This window comes from Rhyacophila brunnea, unplaced genomic scaffold (assembly GCF_057557595.1).
Source record: "Rhyacophila brunnea isolate RB1 unplaced genomic scaffold, BYU_Rbru_1.0 scaffold_13, whole genome shotgun sequence".
NCBI classification, from domain to species: domain Eukaryota; kingdom Metazoa; phylum Arthropoda; class Insecta; order Trichoptera; family Rhyacophilidae; genus Rhyacophila; species Rhyacophila brunnea.
In genome coordinates, this window is record NW_028232785.1 from 26142607 (window position 1) to 26159223 (window position 16617).

At 35.3% G+C, this 16617-nt stretch overlaps 1 protein-coding gene across 1 annotated transcript; it reads right to left on the reverse strand.

The window, feature by feature from the left end:
- Window positions 1-1009: 1009 nt before the first annotated feature.
- Window positions 1010-15550, reverse strand: Tpi (triose phosphate isomerase). Its single transcript, XM_085940613.1, has 6 exons — window positions 15484-15550; window positions 14984-15109; window positions 11568-11679; window positions 9316-9425; window positions 5227-5433; window positions 1010-3304 (listed from the first exon to the last, which is right to left on the reverse strand). The coding sequence occupies exons 2-6, from the start codon at window positions 15092-15094 to the stop codon at window positions 3098-3100; spliced, it is 747 nt and encodes a 248-aa protein (XP_085796739.1). The 5' UTR covers window positions 15095-15109; window positions 15484-15550; the 3' UTR covers window positions 1010-3097.
- Window positions 15551-16617: the final 1067 nt, after the last annotated feature.

The window sequence follows — 16617 nt, forward strand, 5'->3', positions numbered from 1 at the left end:
TGCAATCAGTAGGTACCTACCAGCGTTCATTACAATAAACAACTTCTTTTGTAGTTTATGAATGCCATACTTGTTTCGGGGAAAAATTCTAATTGTCTGTTTTTGTTTGAATTGCGACTTTTTGTGTTATGTGACCGCTCATTTAAAAATACCTATTCTCTGATATAACGAGTAATTCTCATAACGAACAAATTCAGACGGTCCTATTGATACCGGATGAAGGTCTCCCATAGGAGACCACCTCAAAGGGCGGACCGATCCTATCTTTCCCAAAACACCACAGCCTACGTCCACTCTTTGCGGTTCTCGCAACCCTCGGCCGAGCGGAGCCCGCCGCTCCTCAAATCTGACTTTCGAATTCGTCCACGCTCCCGCCAAAACACAGACGCGGTCTGTCAAAAACGGCCGCTCGCGCCGCCACTAGTCAATCCGTCGGTAAAACAGAGAGCGCGATGATGCCGGCAATTTGACAGTTGGACGCGCGCAAAAAAGGGTGCTCTCGCATCGGACGCCGGACAGCTAGCATCACCTCTGCTCGCCTCAGACGCGAAGCCAAGCCAGGATCTCCAATTCTCCAGCGAAAAAGACCGCGTCGGCGCCAAACCAAGCCATAAGCATCCCAAACCACAAGATGTCCAGCCAAAAAGACCGCATCGGCAGCACGCCAAGAAGCCGCAAGCCCTGACTATCTCGCCTCGGACAACCAGCATCAGCAGCCCAGCCCGCGACATCACGTTTGCAGTCCGCCAAATCACCATTACCAACTCACCGCCAACGACAATACCCTGTATCAACGACTTATAATAAACCAACAACAGCATACACCGTGCGGCTCTGTCTCCCACCCCCGCTTCTTTGGCCATGAAATTATCACGGTCTGCCATCTCCGCCTAAGTGCGAATAAGGCCGGTGATACCATCTTCCTCGTAATAACCAAGTTCGACTGTATTTGAAGTCAAAATTCTTTGTTTTATCCAAACAAGTCATAAAAAAAACACGGAATTTTTTTTGTAAATATTTTTATTTGAAATGATTACAAAAAGTGTGTATAATTAATGGTATATAAAGGTAAAACTTGATGAGTACAAAAATTTTGAAACAAAAACAACCATAGAGTAAAAACTAAACGAACTACACAAACAGATGGCGTTGTACATTCATAGACAAAGGGACATTTTACACGAATCTTGGCTGTAAATTTTTGTGTCTTCTTAATCACATATGCAATCGGCACAATAGTACCTAATTCAAAACGCTCTCAAAGTAACATAGATCAATATTTCTGACCTTTATAAATTATTTTGTATAATATAATTCAAACAGCTGCTATTAATAACATTCTATAATCGAATAATTGATTGTTTTACCGATTGGTTAGAATCGAAAATGTCAAAAAGAAACCTTATCTCCGGAAGACTGGAGCCTAAATATTATGAAAGTTAAACTAAATCAATATTCCTTGAGGCAAACTTCAACATAATATCGTCCACGTCTGTCAAAAACTGCAGTCATTTCAACACATTTTTAGATTCACTCAATAAGTCAATTCAATACATTAATAAATGTATAAATTTTGCCATGATTATAATAACATGAAACATGTCCAACTTGTACTGGAACCAAAGCATTCACATTATAATTCATAATAATTATATAGCTTATAATTGCCAGTAAAAGTATAGAATGTGTCAATTATTATACATAGATAGACAGTCAAATACCGTATCCGGAAATTTGTACATATGCAGTTCGCCGTATCACATTTCACCGTGAAATGTTGTATCGGAAATATATGGTCGGATATTAAAAACTGTCAAACCTCTTTGGGTCGTACTGCACTGATGTAAAATTCTTGTCTGTTCTTGTTCGTACGGATTTTTGTCGGTTTACAGGAAGCCAGCAGCAAACAAATTTTGAAAATATCTGATATACAGGATTATTCCTTAGGTTACGTAAGGTTTTCATTCATAAATTCATGAATTTTGCCAAAATCGGCTATAAAAATGCTCCACAAACAATGTGTAATTTTTTAATCTCGGTGCTATAGAGATGACCGTATACTATATCTCTATCCGATTAGAGAGCTCACGGCGAACTGCGCTACGGTGAAATGTAATACGTACAATTTACATACAACTGTCAAAACAGTTTCCAAAGTGGCAGTTATAAACAATAATCGCTTACGTCCACCACTATGTTTCAATTCGGCAATATACAAAATATTACAATATATTGTTTTTCTCTGGACACCGATCCAACTACAATTAAATAAAGTGTACTCGTATGTTCATAAGACACCCTTTACTATAGCAGTACAAACGCCATCTCTTAGGTTAGAACGGCTTCAGTGTTGTTTTTTTTTACTCTATGGTATTTCAACACCATATTGACTAGAATCGAAGGCTATTTTTTTGCAATATTACAAACAATACATATGACAGTATCATGGGACACATTAATCATACATTGAGCTTCGACTTCCAGGGACTGTCATTTTTTTGAGCTATATTTCCTGCCTTGCATTTAAGGTTTTCAGCAAACAATAACGCCACAAACCTAAATTTAATACGCAGAGAGAAAAATAGTATCATTTAAGGTTCAAATAGACTATATGACGATCGGGCACATATATGCTAAGAGCGATTTAGTGTCTATGATCATATCTATGCCATTCCGACATATTATACATACATATTGTATGACAGCTATGACATTGTATTTACACTCTGTGACACCCTGTGACACAGGACGCCAACGTAAGAAACGGGTTTTCAGCATTTATATGACCGATCGTCATAGAGTCTATTTGAGCCATTAGGTCTTAGGACAACCGTTTCGTAAAATATTAACATGTACCTAAGTCAATGTTATTTTTACCATAAGTATTGAATCATTACAGACCCTAGGTTTTACTGTTTATTTTTTGTTTTTTAAACATTAAAACTGATCCTAAAATCCCAAGGTTCCAGCATCTTCAATCCCAGGATTTTAAGATCAAGACATTGGGGAGAAATCCGGAATTCGCCATCCCGGAATTAATGCAACCCTTGCTTATATCAGAGTCAATACGGTGATTAGTATAAATGCGAGTCATTATTTATTGCTTAGCGTTGATGATGTTTACGAATTCAGGCTTGAGACTGGCGCCGCCGACGAGGAATCCATCGATGTCGGGGCATGCGCCAAGTTCTTTGCAGTTGGCGGCGGTGACGGAGCCGCCGTATTGAATTCGGACGGCATCAGCGACAGCCTGGGATACGTTGCTAGCCAGCCATTTTCTGAGGGAAGCGTGGACATCCTGGGCCTGAAATTAAAAACATATAAATATATTAAATTGGTTTACACCAGAGGTAGTCAACCTGGTAAAGGTCCTTTTAAATGTCAGTTCTGTTGTCCGTTCAGTCGAAGTTTCAGTTGCCAGGTCAATTCGGAATCAACGGTGTATATTTACGTATTTTTACAACGTTTTTAATAGCTCGTATTCTTATTTGTCCGGTGGATGTTTATCCAGTACAAATCTTGCAATCGATTTTTAACTAACTTCCAGACTAGACATTTGAAATTTTTAGAATATATCAGTACACGATGCCCCGTGCATTCTTTTAATACTTTTAGCCATCTTTAAATAGAATTGAATTCATTTTCAGTTAATTCTGTTTTGTATGAAAAGTTATTTCGGAAGAAATCCGTAATCCAATCCACAATTATTGGTTGCTAAGTGGGTGGTCCTAGCAACTAAATTATTAATATGTATATACGTGCGTTACTATGGAAATCAAAATGACATTTCAGTATTCTATATTTCGATACAACCAGTTCAATAGGGGAACAACTCAAAATTTAAAGGTTTTGAGTTAAGAATGCCATTTGATGTAGAAAGGTTTTCTCTTTATAATTCAACAAAAAAAATAATTAAAAATTTCTTCAATGCGTCATAAAATCGAATAATCCTTTCTAAGATTAATCAGTAATTCCATTATATAATCAAATTTATTTGTCAATTCGTTATTAAAATGTACAATTTCATTTTGCATTGATGAATTCCACTAAATCAAATACAAAAAAATTTACACTTTCATCGAAATCAAGGCTTTAAAATTAAAATAAGAATTACTGCAAAAAATTCAAACGCCATTATCTCGGAACAAGGTTTTATGAGTTGTTCCCCTATTGAACTGGTGTATCGATTTGTTTGTTTGTTTGTTTTTTATTTACTTCATATCAAGTACAAGTTTGAGCTTATTGAGCATAATAAATCAACAGAAAATTTAAAAACGCTGTATATAAAAAGTTTTTTTTATCTTTTAATTATTATCCACTAAAAATGAATATTACTTTTATAATTACTTTCTAATCATATTGGTTGGTGTAATGCAGTACCTATACTTAAATAAATTATAATATTTCAATCATGAAATATATGGCAACATAGTAATTTACACGTCAATTTAACTGGCAATGGATACGAAAACTGGTAGAAAATCCGTCCTATCTCGTTTACGTTTTGGTTTCAGTGGCCGTTTCAGTTTTGCATTTATATGTCAGGTCAACTGACAGCTCGACTGAAATGGAGACTGATTGGATAGCAATAATGATCGTTTAAAATCACCTTTAAGAAAAACTTTCAATTGATTGACTATATCAGCGGTTTCCAACCTGTGGTACGCGAGTGGATAGTTGGTGGTACACGAACAATAATCAGTAATGGCGGACATAAAAAGTTAAAAAAAAATCAGTCATAAAAATAACATTTAAACTATTGTATTTTTTCTATAATTCATAATTTTAATTAATAATATACAGTACAGTTGTTAATATGTACAGTCGATGATCGAAAATCCAACAATCAATATCGTATTTTTAGAGTGCACTATTAAATTTAGCGCGTTAGCTATCAGTAACTTGAGATGTCGCCGTCACTGTTATGATGGCGCTGTACTCCATTCACTTGAGCGATTTTTTTTTAAACTTAAATAAATTGAGTTCTGGGAAATATAGTCACCCTATAAAATTTATAATGCAAATAGAATAACAAATTTCTCGAAATACAATCATTTTTACAAAGTGGTACAATTAAGCGTGATGTACTACCAAGTGGTACGCGAGCCAAAAAAGGTTGGGAAACGCTGGACTATATTATTACTGAATTCAGATTTTATCAAAATGATTTGACACTGATGCAATGCGGCAGAGAAACAGCAATCGATTTCGAATCTTTTAAATTACCTGCTGTGGAGTCGCTGTCTTTCCGGTACCGATGGCCCAGACGGGCTCATAAGCGATGACAACGTTGGACCAGTCCGCGCCGATGGCATCTGCGATAGCTTTCGTCTGTCTGAATACAACTTCCTCAGTCTTTCCGCCTTCCCTCTCTTCCAGCGTCTCCCCGATGCAAGCGATCACCTTCAGGCCTGATTGGAGCGCGTGGATTACCTGTGGATAAACAGAAATAAGCATTCAAAACAAAGATATATAATTTGTTACAAGAATTATATGTAAAATAATATTTAATCCACTTTTGACGGGTTTTGGAAGTTATAGATCAGCGCCTTTATTCCAATGTACCCACCACGAATGACTGTGGCAAAGGGTGGAGGTAGGCTGTTAAGATCTGACATTAATAGTCCACACTAAACTTTGTCAGTCATACTTATTTGTTTTCATTAAACTAAGAATACAAATTGCAGATGGTGCTGGTAAGTTTTATAAAATTCAATTAAACCCTGTTTAAGCAAAATCATAATAGTTTAGGTATGCTATGGGAGATCTGACAAAAATTGTGCACACTTTTTTAGTCACACTTATTTGTTTTCATTGGATTAAAAATACGTACATAATTATTACAGGTGGTGTTGGTTAGTTATTTTTAAATTCATTAGGCCCTGCCTAAACCAAAACCGTAATCGATAAAAAATATTCTTCTATCTATAAAATATCTAAAATCGTCGCCGTAGATGTCAAGGGAGCCAGTCCACAAAATCATATTGCTGAGAAACAGGCACTTTTTGGCAGATTTTGTGTGACAAGAAAAGTAACATGTTTTTGTTGAACTTTTTTGTTTTTAAAGATATAACGGTAAAACTTTCAACATAGAATATACTTTATGGTGTTATCCATTGACCACTCATCTTTGATGATTTTAAAATGCTTTTGTATGCTTTACTCATTTTCGCCAAATTTGTGGCTTGGCTCCCTTGACATCTACGGCGACGAAATATATGTATGATTTAATAAAATTGACTATTATCTATTATGAATTGGTTCACGCAGGGTTTAATTTAATATTAAAAACTATCTGCAATTTATTTACTATTAGTCTTAGTTCAATGAAAACAAATATGTATTACTGACAAAGTTCAGCTTGCACTATTTATGTCAGATCTTAACAGCCTACCACCACCCTTTGCCACTGGCGATTGGAATGTGTCACGCTGTGAATCGCGAGACGTTACCACTTTGGTTACTTTACGCAATTCAAATACATGCCATGGTAATAAATCAGTCACACAACTTCGCTTGCGTATGTGCATTAACAAATTATTTATGACTATTTGTAATGCGTATGAGTACTAGAGAATACGAAATATCTTTAGGTAATCATAGTAGGTATTGCAAATCATCATCATCAGCCGGGATCAATCCACTGCTGGATGAAATCCTCCCCAAGCATCTTCCAACTCTCTCGGTCATGTGTCTTTCGCTGCCACGTATTTCCGCCGAACTTTACCAGATCGTCAATCCAGCGGCTTTTAGGGCGACCCTGTGGCCGTTTCGTGCCCCTTGGGTACCACTGGATGACGGCATTTGTCCAGCGGCCGTCCTTTCGGCGAGCAATGTGCCCCGCCCATCTCCATTTCAGCTGTTTGGCAACGTCTATTACATCGCGTACTCCTGTCTGCTTCCTAACCCATTCGTTTCTCTTAGGGTCCTTTCGCGTGATGCCCAATATACACCTCTCCATGCCTCGCTGTGCGACTCTTAGCTTTTGGACATCTATCGTGTTGAGGGTCCACGTCTCGCAGCCATACGTGAGCACGGGTAGCACACATTGGTTGAACACCTTACGCTTAAGATATAATGGTAGGTCACTCTTGAAGATACTATTCAGACGTCCGAAAGCACTCCATCCCAGCTTTGTTCTTCGAATAATTTCATCGTGCATGCTTCCGTCTATGGGCACCTGCTGTCCGAGATAGACATAGCTGCTGACTTGCTCGAGTTGGGTGCCATTAATACAGATAATCGCAGGGTCCGAAAAACAGTTCCTCATCACTTTTGTCTTCGAGACATTTATCTTTAGGCCGACCGTTTGACTGACATCCGTGAGTTCTTGCATTCTACCTTAGAGGTCTTTCGGGTCTTGTGAGAGTATAACAACATCATCTGCAAAGCGCAGGTGACTGAGGTGCTCCCCATTAATTGGAACACCTTTTTCCTCCTAATCAAGTTTCCTGAATAAGTCCTCAAGAGTAGCGGTGAATAGTTTAGGTGAAATGGTATCACTTTACCAGACACCTTTGTTAATGGGGAATTTACACGATCGTTTGTGGAGTTTCACGCATACTGTGTTGCAAATTGCAAATAATATATATTATCTATTTGCTTCAAATTATAAAATGACAATAGATTTGTTAGTGACAGATGATTTATAACGGTGATAGAATTATCACCACATATTTCTCACCCTAGAATATCAGTCAGAAGAGATATTTGAAATAATTATAGCGCCTATACATGTGCATGGATTTACTTGCAGCAATAGTGTGTGTTTTAAACTATCATGATAATAACTGTTTACACGTAAACGTACTGACTGTCTCGGCAATCTCATTCTTCAAGAGTAAGCGAGACGCAATGTTGTCATTTTATAGTACAATTTGACAGGTATTTATAACCTGTTTACATGTGCATGGATTTACTGCTGACAACACGCATTATCGAGGCCATAACAATAAAATGCACGTGTAAACATGTATTATCATGCAAGTTGCAAGACTGCATGCATGAATCAAATAAGTTCGGAAGCTTCTGAATTTTCACGCAACAGTTGGGATTTGTACTATATCTGCCTGCTCAGTAGAACGATAGTGGCGAACCTGCCGGTAAAAAAATGAACTACTCTCATGACAAACGAATCTCATTTTGAGGTTAACCGATTTTTACGACCTGCGAAAATGATGTTTTATTTTCAATTTCAAATAATTAATTGACGTAAATAGTAGTTCAAAATAGCAGTTCCCTAATTTTTTTCTTTGCATTAAACATAATATCAGCATTCTAACATCACTTAACTCCAAAATCAATAAAAAAAGATGATAAATACAGGCAGTCAATTATCTCAGGAAGATAACTGTCAATCGTGACATTTTATAAGATGTCTGCCCATGACCGCAACCGCGAGCTGTCAAAAGTCGTTGAGTAACACAGTTAACACATCTTACCTGATTCTAATAATATGCATTCGGAATCAAGTAAGACGCAGTGCGTTGTGTTCAATTATTGTAGATAACCGCCTAGTTTATGGAATTGCTACAAGTGATATATTATTCTGTGTTATTTTGGAGTTATAAAAATAACGGAAATGTATTAACGTGTTAATTATTTAGAATACCCCTGCAGGTAGGTAATATAATATGACTATTTTATTCACACACATAGATATAAAAATATTATTTAAATTGCCTCGTAATCTGTTAGAAGGCTGATAAAACAAGCCAGTGTTACCAGGTGAAGAATTTTTGTTAATTCAGTCAATTTTATAAAAGATACGTAAATAAACATACCTACTATTAAACTTTGTCATACAAAACTCTAACTTTGACCTTGCGTGACACAAAAATGGTCCACCTATCACTTCGTAACATGCGTATCATAAGTACGCACGCAATCCATTTAATTAAAGAATATTATGTACTTATTTCACTTATTTATTCATATTTTTTTTTAAATTTGACCACAACTGCAAATCAGACTGCAGTCTAATCAGTTTTCGGAAAAACAGGAGATCCTCGTTATCCGACAGTAATTGGGACCGAAAAAATATCTCTCAGGGCGAATCCGCTTAAAACGGGAACCAAAATTACTTGGTAAATGGGTTTAATTGGGACACATTTAGAAAAGAAAAAGACAGAAATAGCGTGGTAGTGTGGAATTGAAAGATAGAAAGTAATAATTGACAAACTGTGAGCTATTGCGATTGTGTTTTATATGTGTTTTTATAGTTTTTTATGCATTTTCCTGCAAATTCGTAACTGCGGGGACTCAGAGAACATTTTACAGAGATTTTTTACGACGTCATTGAATAATTAACATTACCTTCTCTGCAACGAGCTGATCGCTTTCGCCGAAGATGGCACGGCGCTCAGAGTGTCCAATGATGACCCACTCGCAACCGACATCCTTGATCATGGCAGGAGAAATCTCACCTGAAATTCGGAACAGCGACGATTAAATTATTATCTACTGGCAATAAACAGTCTGCGACATTGTCCGCGTGAAACACAAAAAAAAAATTTTTACATATATAACGAATGAAGAGATAGATTGATTTGTGATTCGAAATGTAATCTATCTACCTATATAGATAACGTTTATGTGACGGTCATGTACCTCCATTGGCAAAGGGTGGAGGTAGGCTGTGGAGATGCAACATAAATAGTGCACACTAAACATTGTCAGTCATACTTATTTGTTTTCATTGAACTAAGAAAAAAAATTGTAGATAGTGATTGTTAGTTTTTAAAACTCAATTAAACCCTGCAAAAACCAAGCCATAATAGATAATAGTCAAAAAATACTCATCTTTCTATAAAATATCTAAAATTATACAATTAAATTTTATGATATTTTATAGATAGAATAATATTTTTTATCTATTATAGTTTAGTTAGGCAGGGCTTAAGTAAACCCTAATAGACATTAGATATAAACAATATTCTTCAATCTATTATGGTTTGGTTTAGGCAGAGTTTAATAGAATTTTAAAAATATACTGGAATTTGTGAGTGATTGAGTGAAACGGCAAATAATTTTCAACAGTAGGTGCGACGAAATTTCTCACTAGTCGCCAATCGGAAACCGACAGTCGAGGTGTCCGCATGTCGATTTGTTTTGTCATGGCGTCGGATGAAAATATTCTTAAATCGTGTAAAGATGACTAAAAAACTTTACGTATGTACTTAAAAAAGAAAACATGTCAATGAATAAACTATTATTATTAGTAATATAACAATAAACATAACATTAAATGGACGCATTTTGGATTTTTATGACAAATTATATTTCGTTCGGCACGCGTCATTTCCACAATCCGCGCATCGCCTAGCCACGATCTTTTTAGACCATGCCCCAGCTGAAGTATAGCCTTGATGAAAACAATTAAGTGTGACTGACAAAGTTTAGCGTGCACTATTTATGTCGAATCGTAACAGTCTACCACCACCTATCGCCACTGAACCCTCTCCCCACACTTGGCCTCACAGTGCCACCGCTGATATCTGATCACTTAGGCAGCCTGCCGACACGCGATGGCCAATGGACGGAAGTAACCACCTGATATTTTCAATGCACTCCCACAGTGGAACCCCTTCTTCATTCCGCTTCCACTCTCTTCATATTATTATGTAAACAGCAGTGGCGAAGGGCAGTGACGTCCCTAGACAAAATACCGCCCCTAGGCAGCGCCAAAATGCCGCTCCATTTTTTTATACAGTATTTTTTATCATTCATTCACGACTCCAATATCTAAGAAATGTATTGTATGGATACATTACCTACTAACAAAATATATACCTACCACTAAAATATACAAAATTAAATTTAGATATAAAAAGCGAATAAATATAATAAATAATCGTGTTAGATAATTACCCAAATCACCAGAAGTCTGAAACTCTATTTGGTGGATATTTCTGACATGTTTTGTCTGTGCCATTTAATAATACACAGATTTATTATATTCAGACCATTTTTACTATACAACATGTACATCAAATAATATTAGCTATTTCTATATAATATACCAAATGATTCTCTACGATTTGCCGCCCTTCGAGTAACTGCCGCCCCCAAGCGACGCTCAATCTGCCTACCCTCACGGGACGTCACTGGCGAAGGGTGGAGATAGGCTGTTAAGATTCGACGTAAATAGTGCACACTAAACTTTGTCAGTCATACTTATTTGTTTTCGTTGAACTAAGAATACAATTTGCAGATGGTGCCGGTTAGTTTTTTTAAATTCAATTAAATCTTGCCTAAACCAAACCATAATAGAATAAGCGTGCTATCAGGCACCATTAGCGAGGGGTGCAAGACTAGCCAATGCGCTCCCCAAAGACGTAGACATTTTCAGTGACCCGTTATGTATTTTGTATTCGAAATTTTATTTTTCTGTATAATATTTTACTAAAGGTTTTTAAAATTATTATATAATATATTCTCTTCTCTCTTGTGAGGTTAATATTTGTTATAATGTAAATCTCTAGTTGTGAACGTCTTGAAATCTGAATCTGGCGGCCATATGCTCCGTCTGGAAGCAGATATAAATAAATGTAACATTAATAGCTAACCTGTGAAAGCACCCTTTGGCACTTTGTAACAGTTCTGAGCTGCAACTCCAATGCTGGCTGGAAACAGTCCGCGGACAAATTCTAAATAAATTGCTGGACATCCAATGACGACCTGAAATTAAAAGTCAAGTATAAATAAACAAATTATGACTTCAAACCAGGAAACACAAATTATGTAAAGGAAGTGGGTCACCTTCTAGATGTGGCTGTAAGAAAGTATGATTATCGAATGTAGAGAAAGAAAACTTAAACATATCGCACCGTGAGTGTAAAACCAAGGCATCTGCAAATTCTTCAACTTTGAGATTAAATGCAAAACAACTGCAAAAGTCGTGAACTTGATAATGTAAATGTGAAGTAACTGGAAGAACATGCCATATAATGTAGATATCTCTATTTCTCCTAACAAAACGAAGACTTCAAACCCTAATATATCCAATATAATATGTCTTTTGCAGATGCCTTGGTTTTACACTCACGGTGCGATATACTTATGTTAATTTCATTATGCATTAAAGTTTGTTTATTCAACGGAACACGTATCCAATATTGGTAGTATTTGTGGACATTCAAGGCGCTTTGTATTTCTTGTGTTTAATACCATGACTGTCAAATAGTTTAGACAATGGCCATTGGAAGTTATTATAAACAATTTACTACCGTAAAGCAGCACCATCAGAATGCAAGCGTCGAATAGGTAGCATTTGGTACGTGAGTCTCAGACACTCCTCATCGAGTTGAATATTGCTGCAGTATTTTTATTTGGAGAGTGAGCATTCAACCTGGCTCAACTATGTTCTGTGAATTTCAACCTGATTTGCCAGTTCTTCAAGCTAACCAGATTCCAGGCATTTAAGGTCGCTAAATAGCATCTACAGAGTGTACACGCCGAAGCTACAGCATGCTGGCATGATCTGCGAAGATGCAAGAAGACTTTCAACCAACGGGGGAGTTTTAGTGGCGCCATCTGGTGTCTCGAAATCATGTTATGAAGTAATAACAATTTGAAAGTTTGACGTACCCTCTAAAATCAGGCATAATACTAATTTCTTAGTGCTTTATGTGCATGTTCTATGGTTTCATGAATAAACAGAGCATGGAGAAACAGAACTTTGATATTTTAGGAAAAATATAACATTATTAATATTAAAATTGTCGTATTTCTATATGTTGTATAGATTTATAATAACACAGATTTTCAACACGCCGTAAACAATCAAATTATAGTTTGTGCATTCCAAGTTGCTCGAAAGCCTCGATTAAACGGGACTCAACTCAGTGTTGCCACTTAGGTATATCTTGTCTTAAAATTAATGTAATATATTCAAAATGCTTGAGTGACTAGTATCACTACCCTCCATTTTGCATGTGATAATTTCTCAACTGTCACTTTGTGTTTTGTTTTCTTTTTTTATCGTCTGTATTTGGGATGAAGGTGGATAATTAAGGCACCGGAATTGTGATGGAAGCGGCGAGTTTATTTACGTTTATTATACTATATGGTTACATTTTTAATAATTTAATTCTACGGAGGGCGAAATGTACGCGTTCGCGATTTTGCTGCTTGTCGCGATCTGTTTGTCGCGATCTGCGCGCCATCTTGTGATTTTTTCCAACGAAACCGACGTCGAAAAGAAAGCGACGTTGCAAATCTCCAACGGCTGGGCTCTTTTATTATTATTTATTTTCGTAATCAGCGCTTAATTATTTGTTGGCTTTGATACCGATTCGGGCGTCTCCAGATACACAAAGACATCCCCAAATGGGGACCATACGGGGGTGTCACACTAGGTACAATGAAATAATGAATTTAATAATTCTGTGGAGAAAAAAAACAGAAATTTAGCTGTTTGAATAAGTATTGTAAATCTAGTAACATCATATTAAAAATATTTTATTTATTTAGCCAACGGTAGTCTTGTTTCACCAATCTTGAATATGTTTGAATAAAACGTTAACATATAAAAAGGGATGAGACCCCCCCCAGTAATCGAGTGGCAATAGAGTGCAAAATCATTACTTATTCTTTGATAGGCGGCGGCTTGGAGAACTACAACCCCTCCTCTAGCGTTTCAGTACTTTCAATACTTCAAAATCGAAAACCATAGATAAGATACAACACGAGTGTCGCCGCCAGGTCTTACGTTAAAAATTTCGATAAGTCAAGAAGATAAATTGAGGTTTTTACAACGAATGGCCAAAATGCAGTTTTCATAATATCGACACTTCCTATGTAAAAGGCCGTAACTGCGTTTGACTTGATTGCCTTTTATTAAATGATTTTCAACAATGATAATCCAAAAAAACAAAAATTCAATTAATGTATCAATCAACTAAAAAATTACGATTTCAGAGTGTTAAAAATTTAATAAAATCGTACTACTGAAAAGTACCATTTTGCAGTTACGGCCTTATACGTACTTAGAAGGTGTTGATATATATTAAATATTCATATATATTTATTTTATAAACAAAAGTTTTATAAGTATTTAATTAATAGATAGATTATGACAAAAAATATGAATGTTTTATTTTTCCCGTGTCCTGAATTATCATAGTTATATTTATCGCTGTTCTGTTTCTTCGTATTCTGTTACATATTATCATGTTCTGTTTTGTTCGGTTAAAATGTTCTATATATTGCATGACCTTGAATTTTTTTCTACCATACATATTTATATATAGATACATAATCCATTGTTAACTCTGAATATCAAAATTATCGGCTTACCAAATTTTAACGGCAACCCCACGATATACTCTAACTGAGGAGCATATGAATACGTGTATTAAATAAGGCTCTAAGTACCAAAAAGTAGTATTGCCTGTAGTTACAAAATACCGAGTCATTGCAGTAAAATTTCATGAAGCAGACCTTTTGAAAAATGTAGTTTTACAGTGTGAAGCAATCACGGCAACTTCTATAATTTTAGGTATTAAGAACTCGCAAGTGTCAACACACCATCGTCAGCTATTTAATATTGAATGCCGTTGACCACTGCACTGCTACTTACACCAATATAAATAAAACACGCCAACGGACTTACAACGTCGACAGATTTAATTATTTTGCTGTATTTTTTTGACTTGCTTGAGGCACTTAGACTATAGTTGAAGTTATTGGCGTTGGTATGTAGAACATTTTTCTGTAAAAATGTCAGTTTTTATTTTTTTGGTACTTAGCGCCTTAATTAATACACGTATTCATTATTATACAGTCAAAGAGGAGGAAGAAAACAGTCATCAGAGGATACGAATCTATCATTATAATTATTACTGTGCATCGGTGTATTAAATTAATATTTCTTGGAATTATTCACATTTCTATGTAGCGCCTCTGGGAAGTAATCACAAAGGTAGTACACACTTGAAAAACCCTGAGGCTATAATATATTACATCATATTGACATAAGTACCTCTGTGTTGGGATCCAATGGTCCTTTCTTTAATGTTTCAATGATTCCTGTTAATTCCGCCTTGGATCCGTTCATTTTCCAGTTTCCTCCAACGCAGAATTTCCTTGCCATTTTGAATAGATTTATCTGAAACCAGAGTAATTCAACACGTCAAGTATTTTAATCTTATAAATTTGGGTCCAAAGTATATTTTATTAAAAAAAAAAAAAAACATGGGTAGGTAAGTATTTATAGAGAAGATAATAAAAATTGGATATAAAAATTGCGTAATACTTGGTCTTTTTCAAATAAAGAATTTAATATTCGAATTTGGAACAGAATTTAAAATTGTTCTTTTTTTGAAATTCAAAAATAAGTGGGCGGCCGGCAAATTAAGAAATCTCGCACAAAAAGACTTTAAAACAATTTAAATAATGTCATATATGATTTGAAATTACATAAAGTATGCTTAAAATCGATTTTTACAATCTCTGGGTACTAAATAGTAAATAATTTCTCACTTTTTCTGTCCTTTATGAAATTAAATTTGTCTGCGGGTCCAATCTCAGGCACGTCACGAATGTCAAATGAAACTTTGTCTTTGACCTTCTTACGACCTCGAATGTATCACCACAGACAAAATGTTAATAATAGAATTGATTTGAGATCTACCATAGACTTACGTTTTATGTTAGGTAATAGGTAGGTAAATTTAAAAAAAGCAAATGACGTTTTAATAAAAAAAAAGTTATAGTTCTTTTGGCGTGTTTGGGAAAACAGATCAGTGTATTTTTGGCGTATGACGAAGTTGCGCGCGCCGATGTAACACGTTTGGCGTGTGACGGAAGTGTCATTTAGTTAGTCGTTCAATACAACCAAGAAACAGCACGTGTTGTAAACATAACCAATATTTCTACACTGTCAGTTTATATTCATAAAACTTTATTTATATTTTTCATTGTAAAAATTTTGTATCAAGATTTGAAGCTATATTTATGTACCTAGGTACTTAAATATTGTTTATAAATGAATATGAATTATATATCAATTAATAAATAAATGTTGTGAATGTTGATTTGGTAAATAATTTTAATTCATCGTGGGCACTTTTGAATCGATTAAAACCGCTATATATGGCAAAGATGAGTTTTGGTCAAATACAATAATTAAATTACAATTATCATGTGCTATATGAGACACAAATGATACGCGTACGTTTTCATTAACTTAATCCACTATGATATTAATAGACTCAGGTACCTAACGGCTTATTTTATTTTGTTAGGTACCTACGCCAAAGAAGTATAACTTCTAACGCGCGTACATAATTTAATAATAATTGTAATTTACAACAAGGTTATGAATTGTACAAGAATATATTAATTTATCTCAATCTAACTGACTGCGTAAACGTAACAATATTATATTTTCACAGCATGGGTAATAATATAAAAAAACAATATTACCGTGACTGGGATTAACAGAGAGGATCCTAAATAAATATTTGAAAAATGATAAAATTCATAAAAAATTTAGCAATCTAAACAATGACGTTTACAAAAAAATACTACATACCTTCTATTGTTTGTTGGTTTATTGTGAAAATAATAATTCAAATTTGGAACACTAGAGATGGGAAAAATAAGACATGTTTT

Bases quoted from the DNA above. Each gene is read 5' to 3' on its own strand.
- Tpi (XM_085940613.1), bottom strand. From the start codon at position 15,094: ATGGCAAGGAAATTCTGCGTTGGAGGAAACTGGAAAATGAACGGATCC. The intron at 5,434-9,315 runs GTAATGTTAATT...GTTTATCCACAG, and splicing joins ATCAGCTCGTTGCAGAGAAG to GTAATCCACGCGCTCCAATC. The intron at 3,305-5,226 runs GTAATTTAAAAG...TTTTAATTTCAG, and splicing joins AGACAGCGACTCCACAGCAG to GCCCAGGATGTCCACGCTTC.